The following is a 24,085-nucleotide window of genomic DNA, read 5'->3' as shown; positions in this document are numbered from 1 at the left end:
GCTCTGCACCGACAGCTCTGCAAGCCAGAAAGAGGAAAAGAGGCAAACTGCTTCTTTTCCATCTCCTGTTCCTGCATCTTTCCTTCACATATGTTGTGCTGTTAAGTACTGAAGTAGTGGTTGCTAGTATTTATAGCTGCCAGTAGCGTGCTGGGTGTTTCGCCGAAGGAATACGCAAAGTGCTTTATTCCAAGGAGCTCCCAATGAAGTGTTGGGGGCTAACGTTGCTGCTGCTCTCAGGGGTGATGCATCTCCACTTGGCTGATGTGATTTGACAGCTGGAAGCCACATTCTGATGGCTTTCCTTCTTCTCTGCTTTCTTCATTAAAGGTGCCAGGTTATCTTAGCGAAAGAAGCCAACCTGCTTCCTGACCCCACACACAGTGCAATTTTTTCCCTTACCACCCTCTGCCAAATTGCCTTAACCCTGCCCTGGAGAAGAGAAAGAACAATTTGACACTCTGTGCCCATTCAGTAGGCAGCTTTTCCACTAAGCCTGTGTGAAGATGAGGTTTGGTGCCAGCTGTAGTGATAGATTTGTGATTCCTCACTCTTGCGGTTTCTTATGTAATGCTGTAACTATAGCTGGCACTTGACAAAATCCCTAGCTCCCGTTCTGGCTCGGCAGCACATGATGCAAGAAGAAGGTAGTAAGGGCAGGTTTAGAGCTTGATGGGTTTGCAATCCTGAGACAGAGCAGCCTAGAGGAATTTTTCAACCTGGGTTTGACTTGGAAGGGTGGGATTGCTCTGAATGACCCTCAGCTGCCTCTCTCAAAGAAATGATTCATGAGCATGAAAAAAGAGACCATCTCATTTGGAGAATGACACTTTGCTTCAGGATTGGCTCTGCTCAAACCAGGGACTCCCCAAGGATTGCTGCTACACGTTGGATTCACGACCAGGGACTCCCCAAGGATTGCTGCTATACATTGGATTCACATCTCCAATGTACCTCTTGGGCAACACACAGAGAGATCAGACTCACAAACTACAACATAGCCATGTGCAAGTGTCCCTAAAAACGTGAGCATTAACAGCTGTCCTGTTATTATCCAAATAGATACTATTAGAAATTGATGTATTTAATCACTCCCAGCCAGGGTGGAATTTGAACTCACGACCTAGGAGTAGTAGCAGAGTTTTCAGCTGCAGGAGTGCAAAAAAATAAAAAAAAAAGAAGGTCAAACAGGACTTTTCCTGCTGGGCAAAATAATTTATTGCAGGTGAAACAGTCTCAGATATGTGGTAAATTAGGCTGTGCATTATCTCATGGATAATAACTTCTCTCTGATGTTTGCCTTCTTGTGTGCATCTTTATTTTGGGCTCTAAATAAGATAAGAAGCACCAGAAATCTCCCAGGAATAACAAATGCATTTTCTTTGCTTGATTGAGGAAAGAAATATTGGACAGACATGTGTTATGCAACAATTTAAAAATAACTCTCTTGTAAAACTTGGAGTGAGCCTCAAATACCGCAGAAGAAGCAGAAATGTGTTACCTACCTTTTTATCAGTCAGGCAGTACAGCTTTTTTCAGCTACTTTTACTGAACTATTGGCCTGATCATTTCCTGGGCATTTTATTTTAATATATTTTCCTAGGAAATACATTCCAAGTCTCTGTTAAATTTGGTTCTACACTCCAAAAGGCCAAGGTTTGGAAAGAACTCTGCAGTAAGGCTCCAATACCTGTGCTGTTCTTGATGCCTTGTTGGATCAAGCGACAGACAAGACAGGAGTGTTCAAGGCCAAGTTGGACTTGGGACTTGGAGCAACCTGGTCTAGTGGAAGGTGTCCCTGCCCATGGGAGAGGGTTGGAACTAGATGATCTCTAAGGTCTCTTCCAACCCAGACTAGTCTGTGATTCTGTGATTCTAGGTGTATGACTGCATGGCATACAACATGCTGATCATGCTGAAGGCCCAAATCACCCATCGTGTGATTGCTTCACCAAAACTTGATCTTAGCCTTTCTGGTTGGGATCTTCTGAAATGTATGGTGACATTTGGGCATCTCCATGCTGATGCCCCAATTCCTTTATTTTCCTGGAGCTTTTTGTGATAGGAAGGGCAAGGTGGAAATAAAGCTCCTTCTCATCAAATTGTACCCCAGAGAGGGAGCCTGGAATTGGATACCCCAAATTATCAACCACTACTGAAATACTGACCCTGAGAGCTCAGCACAGTAAACCAGATCATTTATTTACAGTGGTACGGGATTTTTAAAAATTATAAGACCAGTTGCAGATGTAATGACAATAGAGGAAATTAGCTCATGATGGGATTTTAGGAAGAGGCTAGTGGAAATATGTTCAGTAATGTTCAGTTATTAAGCCATTAGAGATCCCACTGGAGACAAGTTAGTAGGATTTCTCATAATCTGAAGTGGCTTAAGGCAAATCACAGAGCCCCTGAGGAGGGAAATGACAAAATGTTCCTTTGGAATAGTCACCTCATCTCCTCAACCATCTCAGTGTGCTCTGCTCTGCGGCGTGCGTGACCAAATATACATTGCTCTCACACGTCTGCACATGTCCAGATAGGCTCCCTCCCTCCTTCTGAGGAGCAGGAGTGCCACAGCCCCTGTACCTGGACCCTCCAAAGCAAAGTTTTGGCAAGGTGGGATGGTAGAGGTGAAACCAGAGGAAACTGCAAACATCTGTGTTCGCTTGGGGCCCAATCTAAACCCTACTGAAAGTGCACAAAATAACTTCCACTGGTTCAAGGAGCCTTTGGATCAGATGCTGCAAGTCTTCACTTTCATGGCTCTTTTTGCCAGTTTGATGGGACTACCGGAAACAGGAGGTTATTGAGTTGTGAAAATCAGGTCTTGGGTCAGACCTGTCGAATAGAAATCCTAGAGGTCGGGCCTGGATTCAGGGAGGGTGGAGAAGATTATTCTGTCAAGTTGACCACCCAGAATTGGGAAGAACCTTCTGCCCCAACCGAATAGACTGGCATGGGTCTGAGGGCAGCAGCTAAGTGGTCCTGGCAATGAGCAATCAGCATCCAAAAGATGGGGTGGTTATTGGGGTCCCAGACCCTTTGCAGGGTGTGCATTGGGCACCTCTCCTACAGTGTGGTCTGAACCAGTGCTGGAGCCTGCGCAGATGCTGCCACTGGCTCCACTACATGGTGGTGCCATGGCACAACCAGGATGTTGTTAAGAGAGTGAGTAATCAGGCAGTGCTCAGTGAGAGACACGATGCAACAGGCAGAGGTTTGTCAGTGATGATGATGGCCTTTACAGCAATTAACCTGTCCCAACCTGCCTGCCAGTTGTGTTACTGTTTTCTCCTTGCTTCACCAGTACACCGCAGCACTGTCCTCAGGTGGAGGATACTGGCATCATACCCTTGAAATCAATAGAGAAGCTCTGGCTTCTGCCAGTTGGAAATAAGGCTTTCTGCATTTCATGGCCCAGATCTTCCCTTCCTCAGTCAAAACACATCAGCCTTCCCTCCCGTGCTGGCCTCATTTGAGCCCCACGTTGAGAATCAGTCCTGTCTCAGCCCAGGGTGAGCACAGCAGTGAAGAAGCAAATGCAACAGGTTTTTTTTCTTTCCCCCTCCTTTGCTGCTTCTAATAGTAACCAGGTGCTCCAACACTTAACCTGTGTGCTGCCGTGAAATTGCCTGTCTGGTGCAAACACCCATGGGAGGCCCAGGGCCTCAAGGATTTACTTTATCCCAGGATTTGTAACCTAATCTCAGTGAGATCGTCCATTTATATCAGCCACCTTAAAAATTCTTTTTTGTTGTTGTTGTTTAAACATGAAAGGGGAAAATTATCTCTTGACATTGAAAAATTTTTTTCTCTTGAGGAAAAACAAGAACTATCTTTCAGGCCTTGGCTGCAAACTTTGTTTTTTATTAAATGTGCTACTGTGTTTTAAATTGGTACCAGGGCAAATACTTGGAGGACTATATCAAAGTCTGCTGGAGTTAATCAGTTGCATATATATCTGCAGGTTTGTGACTTACAAAACTTATGGTTCTTGTATGAAAGACAGAAGAGAGTGGTCTGTATGAAAAATATTCAGAACCAAATGTGTTTAAGGTCTTAAACAGGACCTGGGTTTCAGAGCAGAGGTGCTGCAGCCAGACATGTTGTCCTGCCCCAGGTCATCTTGTGCAGGAATGGGGCTGCTCTGAGCAGCAAGTGCACATGTTTGCACCTCAGAGGAACTGATGGACAGCTGAGTTGCAGTGGTTTAAACCTGGTGTGGTTTGCTGAGTTACTTGAGATTTACACCAGCATAAGTGAGAGCAGAGCTGTAGACTAATTGCCTTTGTGGTGATTATGAGAGTTGGTGGTGGCTTTGGTTCACAGAAATATTTTATGCAGCAAAGGATATTTTCCTTTTCCTAATAGACTGAATCCCTCAGCCTCTGACTTCAATTCCAGCCTGTGGGGTAGTGCATGAGTGGGTAAGGTGTTTAGTTTAGGTGTTAGTGGAAATAGCTTTCTGATACACCCAGAAGCAAAAGTTGAGTCTGGGCATCATCTTGATGTCCCTGATTTGCATGGTGAACCTCTGGCTTCAAGAGAGCACAGAGTCCTGTTGGTACAGAACGTACTCACCAAAGCATTGAGCTGAGATTATCTGTTCAGGTCATTGGCTGATCTGTTGTTCTTCCTTCAAAATACCTAGTTCAGGTTTAACTTGGATTTGGGAGCAGAAATCCACCACACAGTCACCAATCTCCCATCCAACCCCCGAATGTTCATTTCATACTCCAACTACTCTGGTTTGCTGTGCTTGTAAACAAATAAATCCTAAAAAAGCTGGAGAGCACAGAGCAAACCTGTGGCCCCTGTTGGCACCTATCTCATCATGGATAGAGAGAAAAGCTTCTCCAAGGCTGTTTCCTTGGCATTTATGTCTTGTGAGTCAGCTCAGGATCTGAGAGAGAGGCAAGAGACTTGTTTTGAGGCCTTTGCACCTGCCATGGTGCTGGGCTTATCCAAACAGCAAGAGATTGGACTGCAGCTGAGAAAACAGCCCAGTGCAAGAGCTTGAGATTTTTGACGTCCGTCTGGTGTTTACAGCATCCTGCCCCTCCTCTCTCCCCACTGCAGAGTCGGGCAGGAATTCTCTTCATTATCTTCTGCCGTGCTTCTCATGCCATTTTTATTAAAAAAAGGCAAGGCAAGGCAAGGGGGAGTGTGTGTGAGAGAGGAGATGGAGGAAGAAAACAGTTGTATTTGTACAGTCAATGGCAATGCAGGAAAAAAGGAGGGATGTTGGGGAGCAGATCTATTTGGGTTGTCCTAAAGTGACCTCAGCCCCTTGGCTAACTCTGTATCCATTGCTTTTGGAGCACCTGAGGATGGGGAAGCCTGCAAACACTGTGGTGTTAGTGAATATTTGGGGTAATTCAGGACTTCTGTAAATGATGCTTGATGTTTCAAGGCTGTGAGCAACACGTGGGGATGGATTGGACAGCTCCAGCCTGCAGAGTACAGGATAGGGGATGGTGTAGCCCTTTGGCTCTTCTGTTTGTGTTTGTAGTCACCTTGAACAGCTGATCCAAAGCATTGCAATGAGGAAAGATGTGGGGTTGCTGCTGTTTGTTGCCAGCAGATTTCCTGTTTTGCTCAGCTTCCCTGCCAGAGTAGGAGAGCAAAGGTGACAGTGTTAGAGGGGAAAAAGGGACATCACTGGCAGACCAGAACTTGTTCACTGCCACAGAGAGATGTCCAGGAAATGTTGTCTTTTGTCTCAAGAATTTAGTGGCTATTTAAGGTCAGAGAAAGATGGGCCCTTCATGAAGATGATTGAGGTGTATAATTTGCCTGTTTCACATGACACTGCCTGTGATGGCCATAATTTAATTGGGGATGCTTAAGACCTTGTAGCCTTGTCCTCAAATAACAGGAACGCTGTCTGCTTTCATTGCTGTCTGGCCAGTTGTGTTTTCATAGGGCAGAAGTTAGGCTCAGCCTTAGGGATATTTTAAATTTTGTTGGAAACAAGTCTTTACTGTATAAGAACCCTCCTGCTGTTATTTGTAGGAGGAAAAACACTGTAGTAGGGAGAGAGGCATGGGTAGTTTGCTTTCCCTCAATGCCTTCAGTGCATCTCAAGTGTGTGCTGTGTCCTCAGGTGCTGAAGCCCTGCAGTGTGCACAGAGCAGCTGTGGTTGGGGCAGTATCAGCCCTTGCAGGTCTGTTGGCACTCAAGGACATGTGTTGCTTCTGTTAATTCAATGATCCTTTAAACCCACCTTGGTCTGAATAAAAGACAACTTCCCACAGGTCTAATTTTTCCCATAAGCTTTTCAGGAACACCCAAACTGAGAGCAGAGATGCCTTGCCTGGGGGACAGAGCAAGCTTAACTCAACAGCTCTGCCTCCCCAGTAAAAACAGGAAAAGAATTAGAGTGTTCTCTATATCTGACCCTGGATCTGTCACTTGCCACAGCAGCCAGGAAAGTTGCCCTCGTGGTATTTCACACGGCACAGCCTAATTCCCCCTCTAAGCAGAGGGTTTGAGTCATTGCTTTTTAATAAGACTTGGTCCCCACAGGCGGAAGCTGCAGCGATCAATGAGGCTTACTCAGTTCTCGAAAAGGTCATTAAAAGACCATAGATATAAATTTAAAAGAGTGTTTGTTCACATCCTTGATGTTAAAGATGTTCTTCTCTCTCACTTCCTTAAGTAGCATCATACAAAGCCACCGTGCACTGGTCCTGCCTGACAGCAGAGTGGAAAGTGCCCGTTCTGCTGTCAGTGTGCCAGCAGCTCCCAGGCAAGGCAGGAGAGAAAAGAAGTGCTCAAAAATCACACTTTTATCACCACTTGGAGCAAAGGTTGTCTTGCTGACATCTCCATGTACAGTCTGTAATATCAACCTTGGTGTCCTATAACAATGTAGGAGAGAATAAACTCTTTTTTTGTGTGTCCCCCCCCTCCTCTGGTCCAGCATTCCTTCCTCACTCCATCACTATGGGACTGAGTTACTGCCTGAAGTATTGCACATATCATCCCTTTAGCAGCTATATTTTTCCGAAATGTGGGTACTGTGAAGGAATGCTAAAACTTTCAGATGCTGCCAATATGATACATTTAACAGTCCAGAAGGATATAAGTATCTCATGTTCCCATTGTTTAGATGTGAAATGCCACATCCAGCTCAGTCAGCTTGTTGTCACTAGTTGCATCAGGCCAGGGTGAGCTGAAAGCACAGAGATTTGAGGTTTGAGTTTCTAGAGTGACTTTTTGGTACTCCAGTCCAGCTCTGCCTGTGTGATGCTGGAGGGCACCTCTGGAGCACACATGTCCCATTTCTTAGCTCCTCTGGGCATGGCTGGTTTGTTGGTGCTGCCCTGAGTTTGACAGCCTGGGATTCCTCTGGGGAAGGCTAGGAAACTCCAGGTTGCTTTTGCCTGGACTGCCTAAAAGAGGATTTGGGATGAGGATGGGAAGGACTGGCCCTTCTGGAGAGCTGGCTCCCAGGCCTGCCGCATTGCTCTAGACAGACCATATGTCTCCAGGCATTTCTTTTCCTTTTCTTTGCATTTTAACCTACCAAAAGGATCTTAAATTCATTGCTCATGGGATGTCATGAGCATAAATAACTTAATAGCAATCATTTTCTACCCAAACTGCAGAGAAGTAAGGTGAGCCAGGCTGTTCATGTGTCAGATATTTTGTTCACCTTCCTTTTTGGAGAAGAAATGGTCTATTTTTGTGTGTCACTGAACTATAAGGATCATGGACATACCATTTCTCCAAGAGCTTTCCATTTTAGACAGCAGGTTGCAGCTGGACATCTCCCCTCCCTGGAGTATAGCAGGTGACAGAGTAGACCACAACCCACAGGCACAAAGTCAGCAGCCACTCTGCTCCATGGCCCCAGGGTCCTCTCCCCACACAGTTTTCCAGACTCAGTCCATACAATTAAATATGCCAGAGTACTCCCCACCTAATAACTTTCATTCCCAGTTTTCTGTTTTATTCACCCACATACACATTCATCTCCAGCCACCTCATAATTCATAACCACCATATTCTCTCCTCGACTTGATTTAGTTCTACATCTTCTTACATTGTGTTCTGCCAACTTCTGACACTGTCCATAAACAAATGTGAACTTCTCCTGTTGTCCCTTTTGCTTTTTCCTAGCACACACAAACACTAAAACACACATGCAAGGGCACATTTGCTGCTCTTAGCCAGCTGCCTGCTCATCACCTGTGGGTATCAGTAGAAATCACACTAGAAGTCAGAATCTGGAAATTCCTATTTTGCCTTCTGTAATATGATCTCAGTGCATCAGAGAGCAGCCTGGCTTTATTTATTTTGTAGCTGTTATAGCTGCCCCAACTGTTCATTTGTTAACAGTCTTTTCGAAGAATTGAACCTTTTTTGTGGTTAGCAGATCCCCAGTGACAAAATCCACATTTCTGCAAGTGTGCTTGTTAATCTTAAATATTTTACGAATGCTTTGGGGAAAGAACTTGAGAAATAACTGCTCTGTAATTATCAAACCTTGCCTCTACTTTGAGTTCATCGGAGAAATAACTGCTCTGTAATTATCAAAGCTTGGCTCTACTTTGAGTTCATCAGTATATGTCAGAAACCTCCCATTTAAGAAGGGGATTTATCTGGGAGTGAAATCTAGAGGAAACCCTCAGTATTATACAACAGTGTGTGTTTGGCCACTTAAGTTACTTCCTATAATTCTCCTCTTTTAAAAAAAGCAGTTGCTTTAAGCAAGTCCCAAGGGCAGAAGTTTGAAACTTTTCACTTTGATTGAATAAACACTCTTACAAATACCTGGGTAGAAGTCTCCCTAGTCTGTAGGTGAATTAAGATGCTGTTTGTGCTATGTGAGCTCACAAATTTAGCTGAGAGGAGCCACAGACTGTTGCCAACAGGAATCAGGTGCAGTAGGAATGAGAAAGCCAGTTGTGTTTTCATTCCACTGAGTTTCACTCCCATTTCACTGCTGTGTGTGGTAACAAAGAATCAGATCCCAGTGCTGTTGGTGTGCAATTCATTCAGGGCCACTTCTTTTTCAGGCAGAGTATCCACGAGAAACAGCTTTGTTGTAAAATAGAATGTGTGATATTGGGAGTTTCAGTCATGCTTGTTAACTTAATGAACGTTGTAAGGAGACACTTATTTCACGAACCTGACGATTTCAGTAGCTCATTGATCTCCACCTCAGTGGCTCTGCTGCTCTGTGTAGTAGATGGATCTCCTCCTAGTACACACTCCATTAATACTTGCTTTTTGACCAAGTTCCTGTGACAAAAAGACATGTGTATTACTGTCAGTAATTGGGGCAATGTGAGCGTAGTAAGCAGAAGACTGGAGGGAGTTAGGGAAGAGCTGTGCTGCCTTATGTGCTCTGCAATTAGCCTGATTGATGACTTTAAGCAAATCACTTTGCCTTCTTCACTCCATGGCTTTACAAATCTGCACAATGAGGATAATGGTAATGAGTTTCTTTGTGGAAGGTTTAGAGTTCTGATAATGTAAAAGAGCTAAACATTTTTATTAGGCTTATATTATTTCTATATTGTATATGAAAAAAAATTATTCCACATTTACAGATGCACAGGATTTAAGTAAGTATGGCTTTGCATAAATATGTAACAGTTTGCTAATTCTTTCTGTGAATATTTTGATGCTAATACCATGATCTGGTGCTGTGGTGTGGATCCTATTTTTTGCTCTGGAGTAAACCAGCTTTTTAACTCTGCTGTTTTAATAGCCATATGTGAAGTGAATAAGTTACTTATCCACCACTGAAACATCCTCAGTCCCATTCTGTCTTAAGCCAATAGTCAAATTCCCACTGGCTCCAGTTGCAGTTGGATTGAGCTCAGGGATGCTCAGGAAATAATCAGTGTTTACAGGGTATTTTAAGTTCCTTAAATGAACTATGTCACAAATTTGCTGGTAACACTGTCCCTGATGTGGAAAGACAGGAGAAGAAGTGTCCAAGCTGGAACACAGTAAGGCACAGAGCTGGTTCCTCAGGTGTTACAGTACTACTGACTGTTGGCAATGCTCTTGGTATTTCCCACTGCACGTGGCAAGGATCGACACTGCCATGGTGTCTGCTCAATGCCATCACTGCAGTGGGTGTAGATGTAAGCAGCAACACACCAAACTGCATTTTTTGATCTGCAAAATGTCAAGAGTTGTACTTCAGAGCTGTGCATAAATAAGCATGGACACAGGTAGTGCTGATCATGTTCTCAAGAAAGACACACAACCAAAAATTAATCCCACCAGCATGAAATTTGCTTTTTTGGCAGCCAACCCTCACTTTATACCTCCTTCTCTGCTCTTTGCTGCTACCTTTATTGTACCAATCCCCTAATATTTCCTTTTCTCTCACAGGGAGCTGAGTGATAGGACCACATACACATACCAGGTCGTCATTGTTTCGGGGTCAGAGGAGAGTGAGCCTTCCCCTGCACTCGTCTATATCTCTGGAAGTGGATACTGTGGAGATGGGATTATCCAAATGTAAGTCTGGAGCAAACAAACAGATAAATCTAGGCACATCTACTCAGCCAGAATCCGAGACTAGAAAGGAATTGATGATCTCTGATGTCTCCTTAGTTTAGGCCAGCTCTCATCTGTAGATAATGACTCATGTGCTTGATGATTACCGGGATGATGACATTTAATTGTAACTTAGGCCCTGCTATCCTGGCACCAGGAGATACAGACAGAGATACAGATAATGGAGTCCAGACAGCAGGATCAATAGCAAAGTACACTATATGCTGTTTATGCTGTTGGTCCATGTATCTGGATCTTTGTACATGTCTAGGACATTTCCTATATGGAGCTGAAGTAAGTGCTACAAAAATCCACACAGCTTTTGGTGCTGTCTGTACAAGTGAAGTCCCATGTGTCTTGCAGCTGGTGGACAGGGTGGAACCAGGTTCCTGGTGAAACCTCTTGTTTGACTGACCACCAGCCCTGTGATGCATTTGGAGGTGATAGACTTAGCCTCTGAGGGAGAGTTCTGGGAATTACATGTTCACAATCAGCTCTTTCCTCTCACCAACTGCCAGTCCCCAGGCCACTGAAAATGTTAAACAATTCTTCACAACTGTATTAGGATTTATTCTTTTACTATGTTGGCCCTTAAGGCCATTGCTTCAAAGCTTCCTGGCATTAGGTAACTTAATTATTTAAGCTATGGAAGTAGCAACAAGGAAGTGCTTCATCCAGCCAGTGTTATTTGCTTGAAATAATGCTGATCTGCAATCACACAGAACAACTGTCAGATGATATACCTGACAGCAAATGAGTGCAGGATGAGGCCCAACAGGCAAGGAAATCAAAGAGAACAGTCAAACAGCATATGAATCCAGGGCAGGCTTGGAGAGAGAGGTGGAGAAAGACAGATTAATTTTGCTTTACATAACTTTTCTGCTACTGTTATGTTTACACATTCCTCAGACATCACTTGTGGCTTTGCAGCAAGTGTCAAACAATAGCTGAGCTGCCTCAGGAGCAAGTAGGAACCAGACTGTGTCACAGCTTGGTTGGTTGTGGCCCCACTTGCAGCTGTGGCAGCCCCTTTGTCATCTGGTTCACACTCTTCTCCCCTCATGCTGCTGCAACTCTGTGGGCTGGCACAAGGCAAGGACCTCAGCCCCAACACCACCTGCTCCCTGGTGACTGCTCTCCTCCAAGTGCTGTCACCTGGAATAGCCCAACACCAGGCTTCATTCCTTGTTATTCCCATGCTGGGGTCACAGTCTGGCCCTTCCAGATTTAATACAAAGAGTTGCAGAGATTCCTGTTCTCTTTTTCCCCACCTGCTGAGTTGCAGCCACACCAGCTATGAAGGAAGTTGCTCATATCCTCATCAGAGAACAGCAAGTGGTATCCACATGTGCAGGAGAAAAGTGGCCAGGCGAGTCTGTGAACAAGGAATGAATAAAGTCAGGGCTGGAGGAGAAAGGAAGAGGCATTTTGAGGGTCACAAAGCTGCTGTACTAGATTTCAGGACTTTGGGGTTCTGCAGAGGGGTTGCAGTGATCATTGGGATGATGCCATTTGCCATCTGACTCCTTTTTGCCTGTGTGTGCCCTGCCTACAGAGAACTGGGAGAAGAATGTGATGACATGAATAAGATCAACGGTGATGGCTGCTCCCTGTTCTGCCTGCAGGAGTTGTCCTTTAATTGCATTGGTAAGTCCAGCTCAGAGTCCTTCCACTCACAGTGGGCAACAATTCTATGCAGAATGCAAGGAAAAAAAATCAACAGAATTTTCAGCATTTCCAGCTGAAGAGTTATCATGGAAGAGAGGAAAAAAGGTGGAATTTGTCGGTTTGAAAGGCGAACATATCTTCTCAGCTTCTGGTCATTTTGATGGGAAATTGGTTCTGCTGGCTTTGAAACAGCCTAGGACTTAAGGCTAAGTCAGCCATTGTGGGTCTGATCCAAAGCCCATTGAAGTCAGTGGGTGGTTTTCCACTGGCTTCAATAGGCTTTAGATCTGGCTACGTGAGAAGACATGAACTGATTTTTTCTGGTAAACAGGAGGAGGAGTGAAAGGGGAAGGGACTGAGACCAGAAGCAAGTCCAGCTGAGGTCACACCTCCTTTGAGTTGCAAATCAATATCTGAGGATCAAAGATCTGGCTAATCCCCTTTTTCAGAGGTGAAAACTACTTAATCAGATTTCATTTGCAAGCCTGGTTTGCTCTGATTAGCAAAACCTGTAAGCACAATGGCCGGAAGATGCTCGAGCTATCGGGAATAGCAGGGCTGCAGTTGTGAGCTTTACATATTTATTAAACTCTCTAGGAATGTTGGGGACAGAGAAGGGAAACGAGACCAATTTACACTGCACCTTCTGTGGGGTAACCCCACATTATGGGCTTGCATTTCCCAACCAGGGCTCTGTGAGGTCTGGGAAGGATGAACCAAAGTTAATGTTTACAAAGGGTTGGCTTTTTCTCAAGGCATTTTATGAGATTCCTTATCTGGACTGACCAAGCAAACACTCTGTCCCATGTAGTGATCCCATGCCTTCAGCTCAGGGCATCAGTCCTAAGCAGATACTATAATGTTGGCAAGTCTGAAATTTGCTGGTTTTGGCAATCTCACCATTATCTCTTTGTGCTTGGAGCAACATGTAATGGACCTCACAGGCACCATGTTTTCCTTGAGTGGTAAGCTGAGGACTGCTTGCTTCATCATAACCACTACATTTTCACTTCAGCATCCCACACTGCAAGACTTGAGGCCTGGTTTGGTGATGTCCTTATTTACATATGTAAATAGCTCTATTGAAATTGAGGATATTTATGGTCGAGGCTAGTTGTGACTATTGGTGGTCTTGAAGTCACATTTGTGTTTCAAGTAACTTGCTGCTTTAGAGCCTCAAGCACTGAAAGATGTTAGTCATAATATTTTGAAAGTCAGATAAACACTTATGTAAATGTTTTGGGTTCTCCAGAAGTCAGGCCTAGTGTGAGGCTGGTTCCAGTAAGGGTTTGGGCTGGAGCTGGATGGTTGTATCTGTATTACCTGCTTAACAGTAGGTTTGAACTCCTTGATCCAGGTCTGTACTTTGACCATATCCCAGCATTACCTTAGGACATGACCCATGTCCTCCCCTGTGTACATTTACTCTCAAGGAAACCAGGTGTGGGCTGGGTGGGAGCTGCATCATGCTCCAAGTAAGTCCAGGAGTTAGAATGGCATGTCCCAAGCCTTGGACCACAGTGGTGTCCTGCCAGGAGTATGCAGGAATATCTGTTTTATGCCTGTGTGCATAAAATCATAGAATCATAGAATTGGTTATGTTGGAAAAAATCGGGTCATTGAGTCCAACTGTATCATCCATCCACCATCATCCAACCATCCATCCATCACCAGCCAACATGTTCAGCTCCAGGACCAGCAACAATGCTGTGTAAGAGTGTGGAACAAAGCTGTCTGACAGCAACATGATTAGAAAATGAAGCAACTAAAACATACACACAGATTTTTCTACACCAGTGGAGAGGAAGTGGGTTTTCAGATTTGCTTGTGTTGAAAAGGAATGGGGAATTCCAGAGGTAAAATGTTTGTTTGTCATGGGGTTTTGGAAGGTTATGGGTTTGCACTGGTCCTGGATTACAAAAGTGAATGAAATCCCATTGCTTGTGAAATATTGAATGCAGGGTCTCTCTTAGATGAATGAAATTATTTGAATCAAAGGGAAGGGGCAGGCACACAGACCTTCCAAACGTTTTTTTATTGTGTGACTTTACAGTTGTGGTGGTGTGACTGCTGGTGATGGTCTCAGTACGTGTGTGGGGTCTGCAAGGGGAGACCCACTGCTGTTGTTTTTGGGCAAACTTTGCCTTCATCAAGCCTCTAGGACAGGTTCAGAGAAGGTAATACCTGTGAAACAGGTCCTGTTGGCTTTTGTGGGTGCTGGATCACCATGAATTACAACATCAAGAGCTGGTGAGACACTGCTGGCTCATCTTTCAGACAAATGAGCAGTGCTGATTTATAATGTTTTAACCTATCAAGCATTAAAATCTCACCAGAAAACATAAAGATGTTGGGGAGAAGCAAGTGACTCTATGTATTACATAATAAATAGTAATAAAAAGAGCAGAAATTCAGCATTCTCCACAATCTATCAGCCCTGATCCTCTGCCTTAAGCCAAACAAAAGTCTTCTTTGACACTGGTGGGGTGTTTTCCTGGAAAATACAGAATGCTTCGGTGCCTGTTTGAGGAGAACAGAAAAATAAGTGTAATTTATTTCCACGTTTACAAGACTAACACATGTTCTAATCCAGTAGAACAACAAGTAATTATTTCAGGCAGTGTTATTTTTGCAGTGATGTTCTTGTTGCATTATGTAGCTCTTTAGAGCCTCGGGAATCACTCCCCTTCACCAAAGAATTCAGTGAGCCTCAAACACATGTTCAGAGGCTTTGCTGAATCGGGGGCCTCAGGGTTTGATCTTACAAATGCTTTCTTCCAGGCATGTTTCTGAACTACCACAAGGCATTCTTTAGACTTCAGCAAATCTAACCACAACAGTGAATGCAATGCTTGTCACAAATTGTCTGCAGGATTGGGTCCCACGTGGCTGAAAATAATCTCCAAAGACTTGGTTTGCTGTAGGCAGGGCTGAATGGGGTGTCCTCAGGGGGGTTCTGTGGCAGGGGGTTTGAGAACAGGCTCCTTCCTCCCAGAGCAGAGACCACTCAAGTCACCTCGCTTGGTAGAAGAGAAATACAACAGACCCTGCAAGCTTTAGATTTAGAGCCATGAATCACAGAATAATTTAAGTTCGAAGGAGTCTCTGGAGGTCTCTGGTCCAAGGAGGGCCAACTTCAAAGTTAGATCCAGCTTCAAAGTTGGAGCACGTTGCTCAGGGTCATGTTCAGCTGTGTTCTGGATGTTTCCAAGGATGGAGGCAGTGTGTTTGCAGGTGTCTTTCTGCCTCTCTTGCTCCCTTTGCCTTTTAGGACCGTGAGGTTTATAGGTTTTTTTAATCGGTCCAACTTTCCTCTGACTAAATGGCACAAGGCTCTCAAGACACTTTGCGCTAGTGCCTGTAATAAAATTAGACTTCTTTTTATTTTTTTTGGTCCTGGTTTTGTTTTCCCTCCTCCTTTCCTCTCTAATCAGATAACAGTGGATCAATCTGCTCTGCCAGGGAGGAGGGGCGCGGGGGAAGGAAGGAGGGAGGCAGGGAAGAAAACTGTGTGGTCTTACTGTCAGGCTGTCCTGGCCTTCTCTGAGCACAAAGCCGAGTAACAGAAAACAGAAAAAGATTAATAGCGTTTTCTTCCTGCAACATGCTGAAGAGTGACAGTGAGATTAATTAATTAATTAATGGAAGCATCTGGCAGTGCTCCTTTTTTTTTTAAAAGTTCTGCAATACTCCTGCCCTTCCCCATCCTGAAATTTATCATCTCCACTTTTTTTTTTATCTTTTTTTTTTTGCCCCCACTTCGCAGAGCAGATTTTGTATATTTTATCTCCTCCGTATAGAATTTAGTCCCATGGGGAAAAGTTTCACTTTGCTTTTTGATTTGTAGGAGACAAGCAATTCAAAGTCATGTCCCTATGACTGATGCACCCCTCTCCTACCTCTTGGCTGCTTTGTTTTCACCTTGCTCTTGATTACTCCAGGGATAACTGATTCCTGTGGTTACTGAGGATCTCAGCCAAGTTCAACCCGACGTGTCCTGTGGAAAACAGACCCCATTTGGAAGAGTTATGATTTGCAGTTGTGGGAACCCAGAGCTTAGCACTTGATCCATTCCCACTGGAGCATTGAGCAATGGGTGTCTAAGGCACAGCTGAGCACCTTGTCCTTGTCATGCACTCTCCCACACACCAACCTTGTGCACACACCTCCAGATATATGTGTGGACACTGAGAAAGAGCCCAGCTTTCATTTGCATTCCTTTTGTGGAGTGGGATGTGCATTATGCATTGATTTAGCTCACCAGTGCTGAAGCAAGAGAAGGGTATAATAAAAAAGATGCAGAGATCAATAAAAAAAGGAAGGGAGGGGGGGAGAGAAAGTAATATGAAAAGAGATGAGTAAAGACTGATAGACACATTGAAACAGATCTGGGAAGTAGCTCCAGAACTTCTATCTCCCCTTTAAGTTTGCCAGGTAATTGATGGGGTTTTCAGTTGCATCTTACTGGTGTTATTATAGCTACACTTTATCTCCTTGGCTTATAAGGGACTCTTGGCTCAAGCCTTTTTACAGCAGAGCAGGGCAGAGCTTCCTCTGACTTCCACACTGAGTGGTCCCACTGAAGAATGGGAATGTTTCAGGTTAGACACACATCTCAGTGGTGTGTTGGATTGGGGCCTCAGGGATGTAAGACACAAAGCAAAGGCACAGAGTAGAGGAAAAGAGTAAAGAAAACAAATATATGTAGCTCTTGAATTTACCACCAATTTCTGGCATGCTTGAAGCATTAGTCACCAGTGCTTGTTCAGGGAGAAGTATGATTTTAATTTGACAATGATCCTTAAACACCTTTTCTTTTTGCTCCTGCTTGGCTTCTAATGTTTTTCTGCTACCTTACAAATCTGGATCTGTCCTCCTCCTCCTCAGAGGCCTCTCCCTCCAGCTGTGAGCCTTACCTTTGTGGGAGCTCTATCCTTTACCTCTCCCATTATCCATAAATTAAGCATAGCACTTTCCCCTAATCTTATTGTTTGGCGGGCTGCATTGCATTCAGGGAAATGATTAATATTCATGAGCTTGCTATCTCTGTTTGGTGCATAATCCTCTGGGGAAATTGCAGTGTTAAATGAGTGACACAAACCTAATTTTATATGTCTTTTCTTCCCTTTCTTTCTTTTTCCTTTTTTCCCTTTCTGACAGAGAAGTAATGTGCTTAAAATAAATTGATGGATGACCATCCATATTCATTGTGGGCATGCTTTGAGAGTGCCTCGCTCCCATCCTCTCCCCCTCCCTTCCTCATACCACTGCACAGGAACACAGCTTTGGCTGCTGAAACTGTGGCCCCACGCAGCAGCTAATGGTGATTTTGCCTTCTTTCACCAGCATTAAATAGGCCTTGGCTGACCCTGCCGAGGGCTTTCAGTAGAACAACAGCATGGGAGAAACTGAGCCACCTTGCAAGAGAAACTCAGCATCTCCTAGGGCATCAATAAGGTGAAAGCATTGACCAAGGAGCTTGGGAAAAAACATTGCTGTTGTTAGAGCAGCTGAGGTTCTGTAGCAGAATTTCATAGTAAATAGTAATGAATTTACTGACCAGGGTTATTCAGATGATATTTGTGTGACTGTTTCAGCTTAAGGCAAATACTTTGAAGCTGACTGTTTCCTGCAGCTCGGGGGAGTGTGGCTACATGTTCTAAAATGTCTAAGCAGTCATTTGGCAAGTTAGTAATCACAGAATCATCATAAAGTCTCTTAAAGTGATTTTCAGACTGTCATCATTAATAGTGCAATCCTAGCAGGGCCAGCTGAGCCACAGAGCAGAACGAGCAGGCATCTCAGGCAGCAAAATACAAAGGACAGATGCTTTTTTGTGGGGGAGAATGTGGGCTGGATTGGTATTTGCCTGCATTTTTCCCTAGGCCAGTGACTCCAACCCAGCTCAATCCAGCTTTGGTTTTTAGGACACAGCTACAACGAGAGCCCAGAAGAGGAATTACTCCCCTACTTGTTGCATCCCTCATGCATTACTCTCTGTGATCAGAGAGGTTTTCATGGATGGTCATACTTCCCTTCTTAGTGCATCCTCTGTGACTCAACAGCAACTTGCTGTGCTTGGAGGATGGTGCTGAGCACCAGACCTTCCTTTGCAACACCATCCAACCACACACACAAACAAGCAGTTTGTTTCCCTTGGGCAATGGCACCACTGAGTTTGGTCTTGGGCTTCTTCTCAGCCTCCCAAGCAAGTGGTCCAGATGACTGGTCAGCATTGTCATGGCTGTGGTTGCTTCCTTGTGTGGCAGAAGCCTTGAGATTTTCAGTTAACGGTCTTCAAGTTCAGGCAATAAGTCCATAACATCAAAGTCTTCTCAGCACCACTTTTCTGATTTATCCAACCATCCAGGGAGGGAAACAAGGTGAGGTGGGAAGAGAATGTGTGTTGTAGTGCTCCCATAACATGCCTGGTTGCCAGGGGTTGGGGTTGGCCATGTTGGCTGTTGTTGGCCATACTTGGTTGCCTGGGCTTGGGAATGGCCACACTGGCTCCTGTTGGCCATGCCTGGTTGCCTGGGCTTGGGGATGCTCACGTTGGCTCCTGTTGGCCATGCCTGTTTGTCTGGGCTTGGGGATGCTCACGTTGGCTCCTGTTGGCCATGCCTGTTTGTCTGGGCTTGGGGATGCTCACGTTGGCTCCTGTTGGCCATGCCTGTTTGTCTGGGCTTGGGGATGCTCACGTTGGCTCCTGTTGGCCATGCCTGTTTGTCTGGGCTTGGGGATGCTCACGTTGGCTCCTGTTGGCCATGCCTGTTTGTCTGGGCTTGGGGATGCTCACGTTGGCTCCTGTTGGCCATGCCTGTTTGTCTGGGCTTGGGGATGCTCACGTTGGCTCCTGTTGGCCATGTCTGGTTGTCTGGGCTTGGGGAAGGTCACACTGGCTCCTGTTGGCCGTGCCTGGTTTCCTGGGCTTGGGGATGCTCACGTTGGCTCCTGTTGGCCATGCCTGGTTGCCTGGGCTTGAGGATGGCCACATTGGCTAGCCCCAGCAGACAAGGTCTTAGTACCACTTCCAGCAATGGGCAATATCCTTTCTCTTAAGTAACAAAGACTCATGTTCTTGGAGGTGAAATATCAGCTTTCAGTGCCGGGCTCAGTGAGGAAGTTGTAATTGTATGTGTCTGCCACACGCAGATCAATTGCATAATTATTGTGCCCCGACCGCTATATCATACCGATGAGCCGAGTCACACCAGACAAAGAAAGCCAGTCACACCCAGGAATGTATTTCCACGAAGCAGCTGAATTTCCAGGGAGCAGCACTCTGCAAAGGCAATATGCCTGCCTGCTCCATTCAGGAGATGCTCAGACACGATTGTCATATTCCAAGGGAAAAAAGCCTCCTGCGAGGCCCCTGGATGTTCCGCAGTAGATTGCAACACCCGCCTTGCCTTCATTTCCAAGGTGTCTGTTTTATTTCATCGAAGGAAGACGTCACCATTTATTGATATGCAACTTGTATGCGGAAAGGTCTGCCCAAGCTCCGTGTAATGGTTTTCCTCTTTTCAAATCAGAGCATCCAGGAAGGAAAAAACCTCTTGAATATTTTACTGTAGCAGGAAATATCTCTGTCTCAGCCTTCTTCAATATTAAAGAAGAGATTAGCAGATATCCTGGAAGCAGGCCATGTTATTCACTCTCTTCCCACTGAAGCCAAAGGTGAAACTCCCATAGAAATAAATGGAGCAGGTTCTGCGGTCACTCAGCCACTGGGTTCATGTGATCTGCAGTGGAATTATTTCTCCTTTTGTGATAGAAACCTCTGGATACATTTCTTCTCATCTGTGTGAACATAAACACCAGTGCTGGAGATGCCGATTAAGTGACGTGCTGGTAAAATCCTGCTTCTGCAGAAGTTGCTGACTTTGGTGAGCCTGGGATTTGGCCCTCACTATCTCAGAAGGCCTGCACACCTCTGGACAGATCTTTCAGGGGTTAAAATGCCAAGCTTGTTCTGTTCCAAGAATTTGTTACTCTGAGACAATGCTTCTGCATTTTTGTCCCCCTCTTTTTTTTTTTCCCCTTCTTTTTTTTTTTTTTCCCGGACAAATAGTTATGTGGCATGAAGCTTGTTATAGTTGGAAACATCCCTAAGTAAACAGCTGAGCTTAAAAATACTCCTTTTTTTTTTTTCTTTTTTGTCTGGCCTTTTAAAAATATAGTAGTTATTGCACAAAAGAAGACTATGCCGATGCCAATCACTGCGTTCTAGCTGAAAACAGGAAGCTGCCCCCAGTGTCTGTCCCCAGCACTTTGCCTACCCTGCTTGGACATTAAAAGCCTCATCAGAGGATGTGCCCTCTGCTATGAATTGGATCTCTTTATCTCTCTTTTTTTTTGTTTCAATGAGGTGGAAGACTGCCTATCACAGATAAGTGTATATCCTGCTTGTCTGCTTCCTGGCCTGTACCAGGCTTCATTCATTTCACTGATGATTTTCCAGCTTCTCTTCAAACAGGTAGTGGTGATGGGGAGTAACCTGCTCATCCAGACCTGCACCAGCAGGTGCTTCCCAGGTGCTCCCTAAATGCTCTGCCTTACCTCAGGCAGAGCATGTCTGAGCCCCAGAGGAGGGTCTGTATTTCTGCACTGTTCTCAAGCAGCTGAAGAAGTAAGGAGAGATGGAGTTTGCATCATTTTCTGGTGCAACACAAAAGAGCTCAAAGCTCATTCTGGATCTTGAAGCCTGACAGTAAGAGTAAGCAAAACCAGGTCTTGCCAATCTGTTTCCCCAACAAATCTCCCTTCTCCAGGTTGATGCTGCCACAGAAACTTCAGGGATTCCCAGATATCACAGAAATCTTTGCTGAATTGAACACTGCCTTTTCCCAAAGCAAGGGCAAGACAGGGATTTTGGTTTGGCCCAAACATTTTTATGCCTTCAGTAAGAACTTTCTCAGGGAAAGGAGCTTGGGCTGCCTGAATGAATCTGTGTTCCCCAAGTTCAGCTCATCATCCTCCAGCACTTGTTGTCAATCCCCCAGAGATTTTCTCTCCTGCTGCCAGGTGCTATGCCTGCAGACATGTTACTGTTCTAGATTGAAGCTAGATTTCCAGACAACTGCTTTTTAATTCTTTGAAGTCATTTTTCCCTTGAGGACAAATCCGATTTCCTTTTTGTTCCCTTCCTCCGTATCTCTTTCAAATCAGATTCAACTTCGAAGTGAGAAGTCCATGGTGTTGATGAACTTAGTCCATGGTGAAGGTCATGCATGACCAATACATTGCTAAGATGTTCACCAGGTCTTGGAAGCCTAAAAACCTCTGTGGATACAAAGTTTAGCTCATATTGCCAACACCCTGGATGCATTTAATATCACAGCAGTTAAGAAGAGAACAGAAAAGGCATTTTGCATCATTATAGGAATAAAGCTGAAAGCTATTGCTTCCTAGAAATGTGCCACTCCTGACACTGTCCTCCCTGGCTTTGAGCCTGTAGGACTCCATGGGCTTAACTGAACTGTGTTCACACCACTGAGGAAAGGGAAGCAGCCTGTTAGTTTTTATTTTCTGAGGGAAATCATAGGAAGAAACAATCTGGTTGTTCTTTGCTTTGCTTATGAAAATGTAGAGCCCAATGTGTAACCTCCCAAGCACCCAAGACCACAGGAAGAATTGAACATCAGAGCTGGTGCTCAATACCTGTGGAAGAAAGACCCTCAGCTGCTTTTTGGCATCTCCACACCCTCATCAGTCCCCTCACCAGTGTCTGGGAAGGATTTAATGACATCTCTCTCTTTGCCATCACAAAGAAGTAGGAAGCTCAGGGGCAGGAAAGGTCTTCCCCTCTTCTCACCAACACTCCCCTCAAAGCACAGCGCTGAGTGGTGGGTTAATAGTAGGACTTACAGATCTTCCTTAAAAGTCAACGAGGGTTGTAAAGCCATTTTCCCCATCATTATTCGAGGCACACAAAGGTGAGTGGGTACCTCATCTCCCAGCTTTCATGTGCAGTGTCATCCAGCCAGTGAGCCCATGCTGTGAGGAAGGCAAGGTGCAGTGACTCTCCAGAGCTACCACAGCACAAGGACTCATGACAGCTCAGTCCAGCAGGACTTTGTTAATCATTTAGGCAGTATCCATTTAATTCAGGCATCTCAGTCTCTCCGTTCGGTTCCTCCCTCGGGTTTTGCAGATTCTGAGCAGACAGATTTATTGGGGTCTTAGGCATAATCAGGAACAAATTAGCCTCTGTTAGAATCACACACTGGCCTGGATCACAGCTATTCAAAGGCTGCCTTCCCATCCATGTGAGGATGAATTAAGTCATCGGGTTGGAGTAGGTCTTGAGTATTCTTTTATCCCAAACACATGATCTTATCAGAAGCCCATTACGTTTATCATCGCATTAGGAGGGAACGTTTGGAGCCAGTGCAGGAGTATGTTGCTATATAAATGTTGTGCTTACTTCAGTGCCTGTCATGAAAATAAGTCAGCGCTTTGGGAAGGCCGGGAAACACTGCATATGCCTAAAATTAGGCTGTGAGTTTCTGGGGATGTGTTTGCATCAGTGGGAGGGCTGTGTCAGGGATGTGTAAAGAGAGTGTACGTGTGTTTGTGTGTCAGTGTTTCTGTCAGTGTGGGTGTGTAACAGGATGATGAGGTTTCACTGTACATGTATATCTGTGCATATGTTTATAGGCTGAAGGTTGGTAGGTATTTTCCTTTCTTTATTTTTTTCTCCCTTTTTACAGAAAAAAGAGAAAAGGCTCTTTTCATAAAAGAGAAACTCCCCAAAATTACGTATTTTCATATGCTTGACATTTGGTTTTGAGGATTTTTTGATTGCTGTTCACAGTTTCAACAGAGCTAAGTATGTCTTAGACGTTTCTGCTGAGGCTCTCACTCAAACTGGGACATAGTGCTCTGAGGTGGGTGAGCCACTGAGCTGTATCCTACTGTTCTTGGGTGCAGCACAGACCTGGCCTATGCCTTGAAATGGTTCTGCAGAGAATGGCACTGAACAAGAGATGCAGAAAGACAAGATGAGGGAACCAAGAGTTTGTCTCCATGGCCATCACAGTTAAATGCTCACTCTACCTGCTCCTTGAGCTGCCCAGACACAGAGCATGGCTCTCCCAGGGATGAATGAGCCATGCTGGTGTAGCACAGTGCCAGCATCTATAAGCCCTGCAGGGAAACAATGTATGTTACAGTGGGCTAGGCTAGTGACCATGGTAGGGTTGAACTCGATGACCTTTTAGGTCTCTTCCAACCAGGTTGATTCTATGATTCTATGATGTCCAAACTGAAGATTTCAGGGTACATATGGCTCAGGAACAGTTCAAGCACATGCTCCCAGCTGGGTTGGTATCAGATAAGGAGTAAGAGGGCCCTGCTCTCATCAGAGATTTTAGCCAGTCAGGCTGTGACCATGGTAGGGTTGAACTCGATGACCTTTTAGGTCTCTTCCAACCAGGTTGATTCTATGATTCTATGATGTCCAAACTGAAGATTTCAGGGTACATATGGCTCAGGAACAGTTCAAGCACATGCTCCCAGCTGGGTTGGTATCAGATAAGGAGTAAGAGGGCCCTGCTCTCATCAGAGATTTTAGCCAGTCAGGCTGGGGGAAGAAGCAAGGCAGCAGGACCTGGGGACCAGCACTGCTGGAGTGCCATATCCCATCTGCACATCCACCCAGACACCCTGGGGAGCCATTGTCATCTCTTGTCTGTGAAACATTCTCCCAAACCCTCCTCCTCCAAGCTCTTTCAGGTGTGGCTCCCAGACATATGAAGATTTTAAGATTTGACATGTAAGGTCAGGAAGTTTGGACACCCTGGGAACATTTGTTCAGGCACAGGTCTGCACTCATATAGCTGAAACACTTCCAGACTTGTCCTGGCTCCTTTTCACCAGCCT

General features: G+C 45.0%; 1 protein-coding gene across 1 annotated transcript in view; it reads left to right on the top strand.

The window, feature by feature from the left end:
• Nucleotides 1–24,085, top strand: part of PAPPA (pregnancy-associated plasma protein A, pappalysin 1) — a 179,508-nt gene that overhangs the window by 83,608 nt on the left and 71,815 nt on the right. Inside the window, exons 8-9 of the mRNA XM_009081311.1 lie at nt 10,364–10,492; nt 12,087–12,178. Coding sequence (XP_009079559.1) covers nt 10,364–10,492; nt 12,087–12,178 — 221 coding nt within the window. The remainder of the gene's footprint in view (nt 1–10,363; nt 10,493–12,086; nt 12,179–24,085) is intronic.

Source organism: Acanthisitta chloris, unplaced genomic scaffold (genome assembly GCF_000695815.1).
Source record: "Acanthisitta chloris isolate BGI_N310 unplaced genomic scaffold, ASM69581v1 scaffold22138, whole genome shotgun sequence".
NCBI lineage: Eukaryota > Metazoa > Chordata > Aves > Passeriformes > Acanthisittidae > Acanthisitta > Acanthisitta chloris.
The sequence above is the reverse complement of the archived record's forward strand: the minus strand, read 5'-3'. Positions and strand labels throughout refer to the sequence as shown.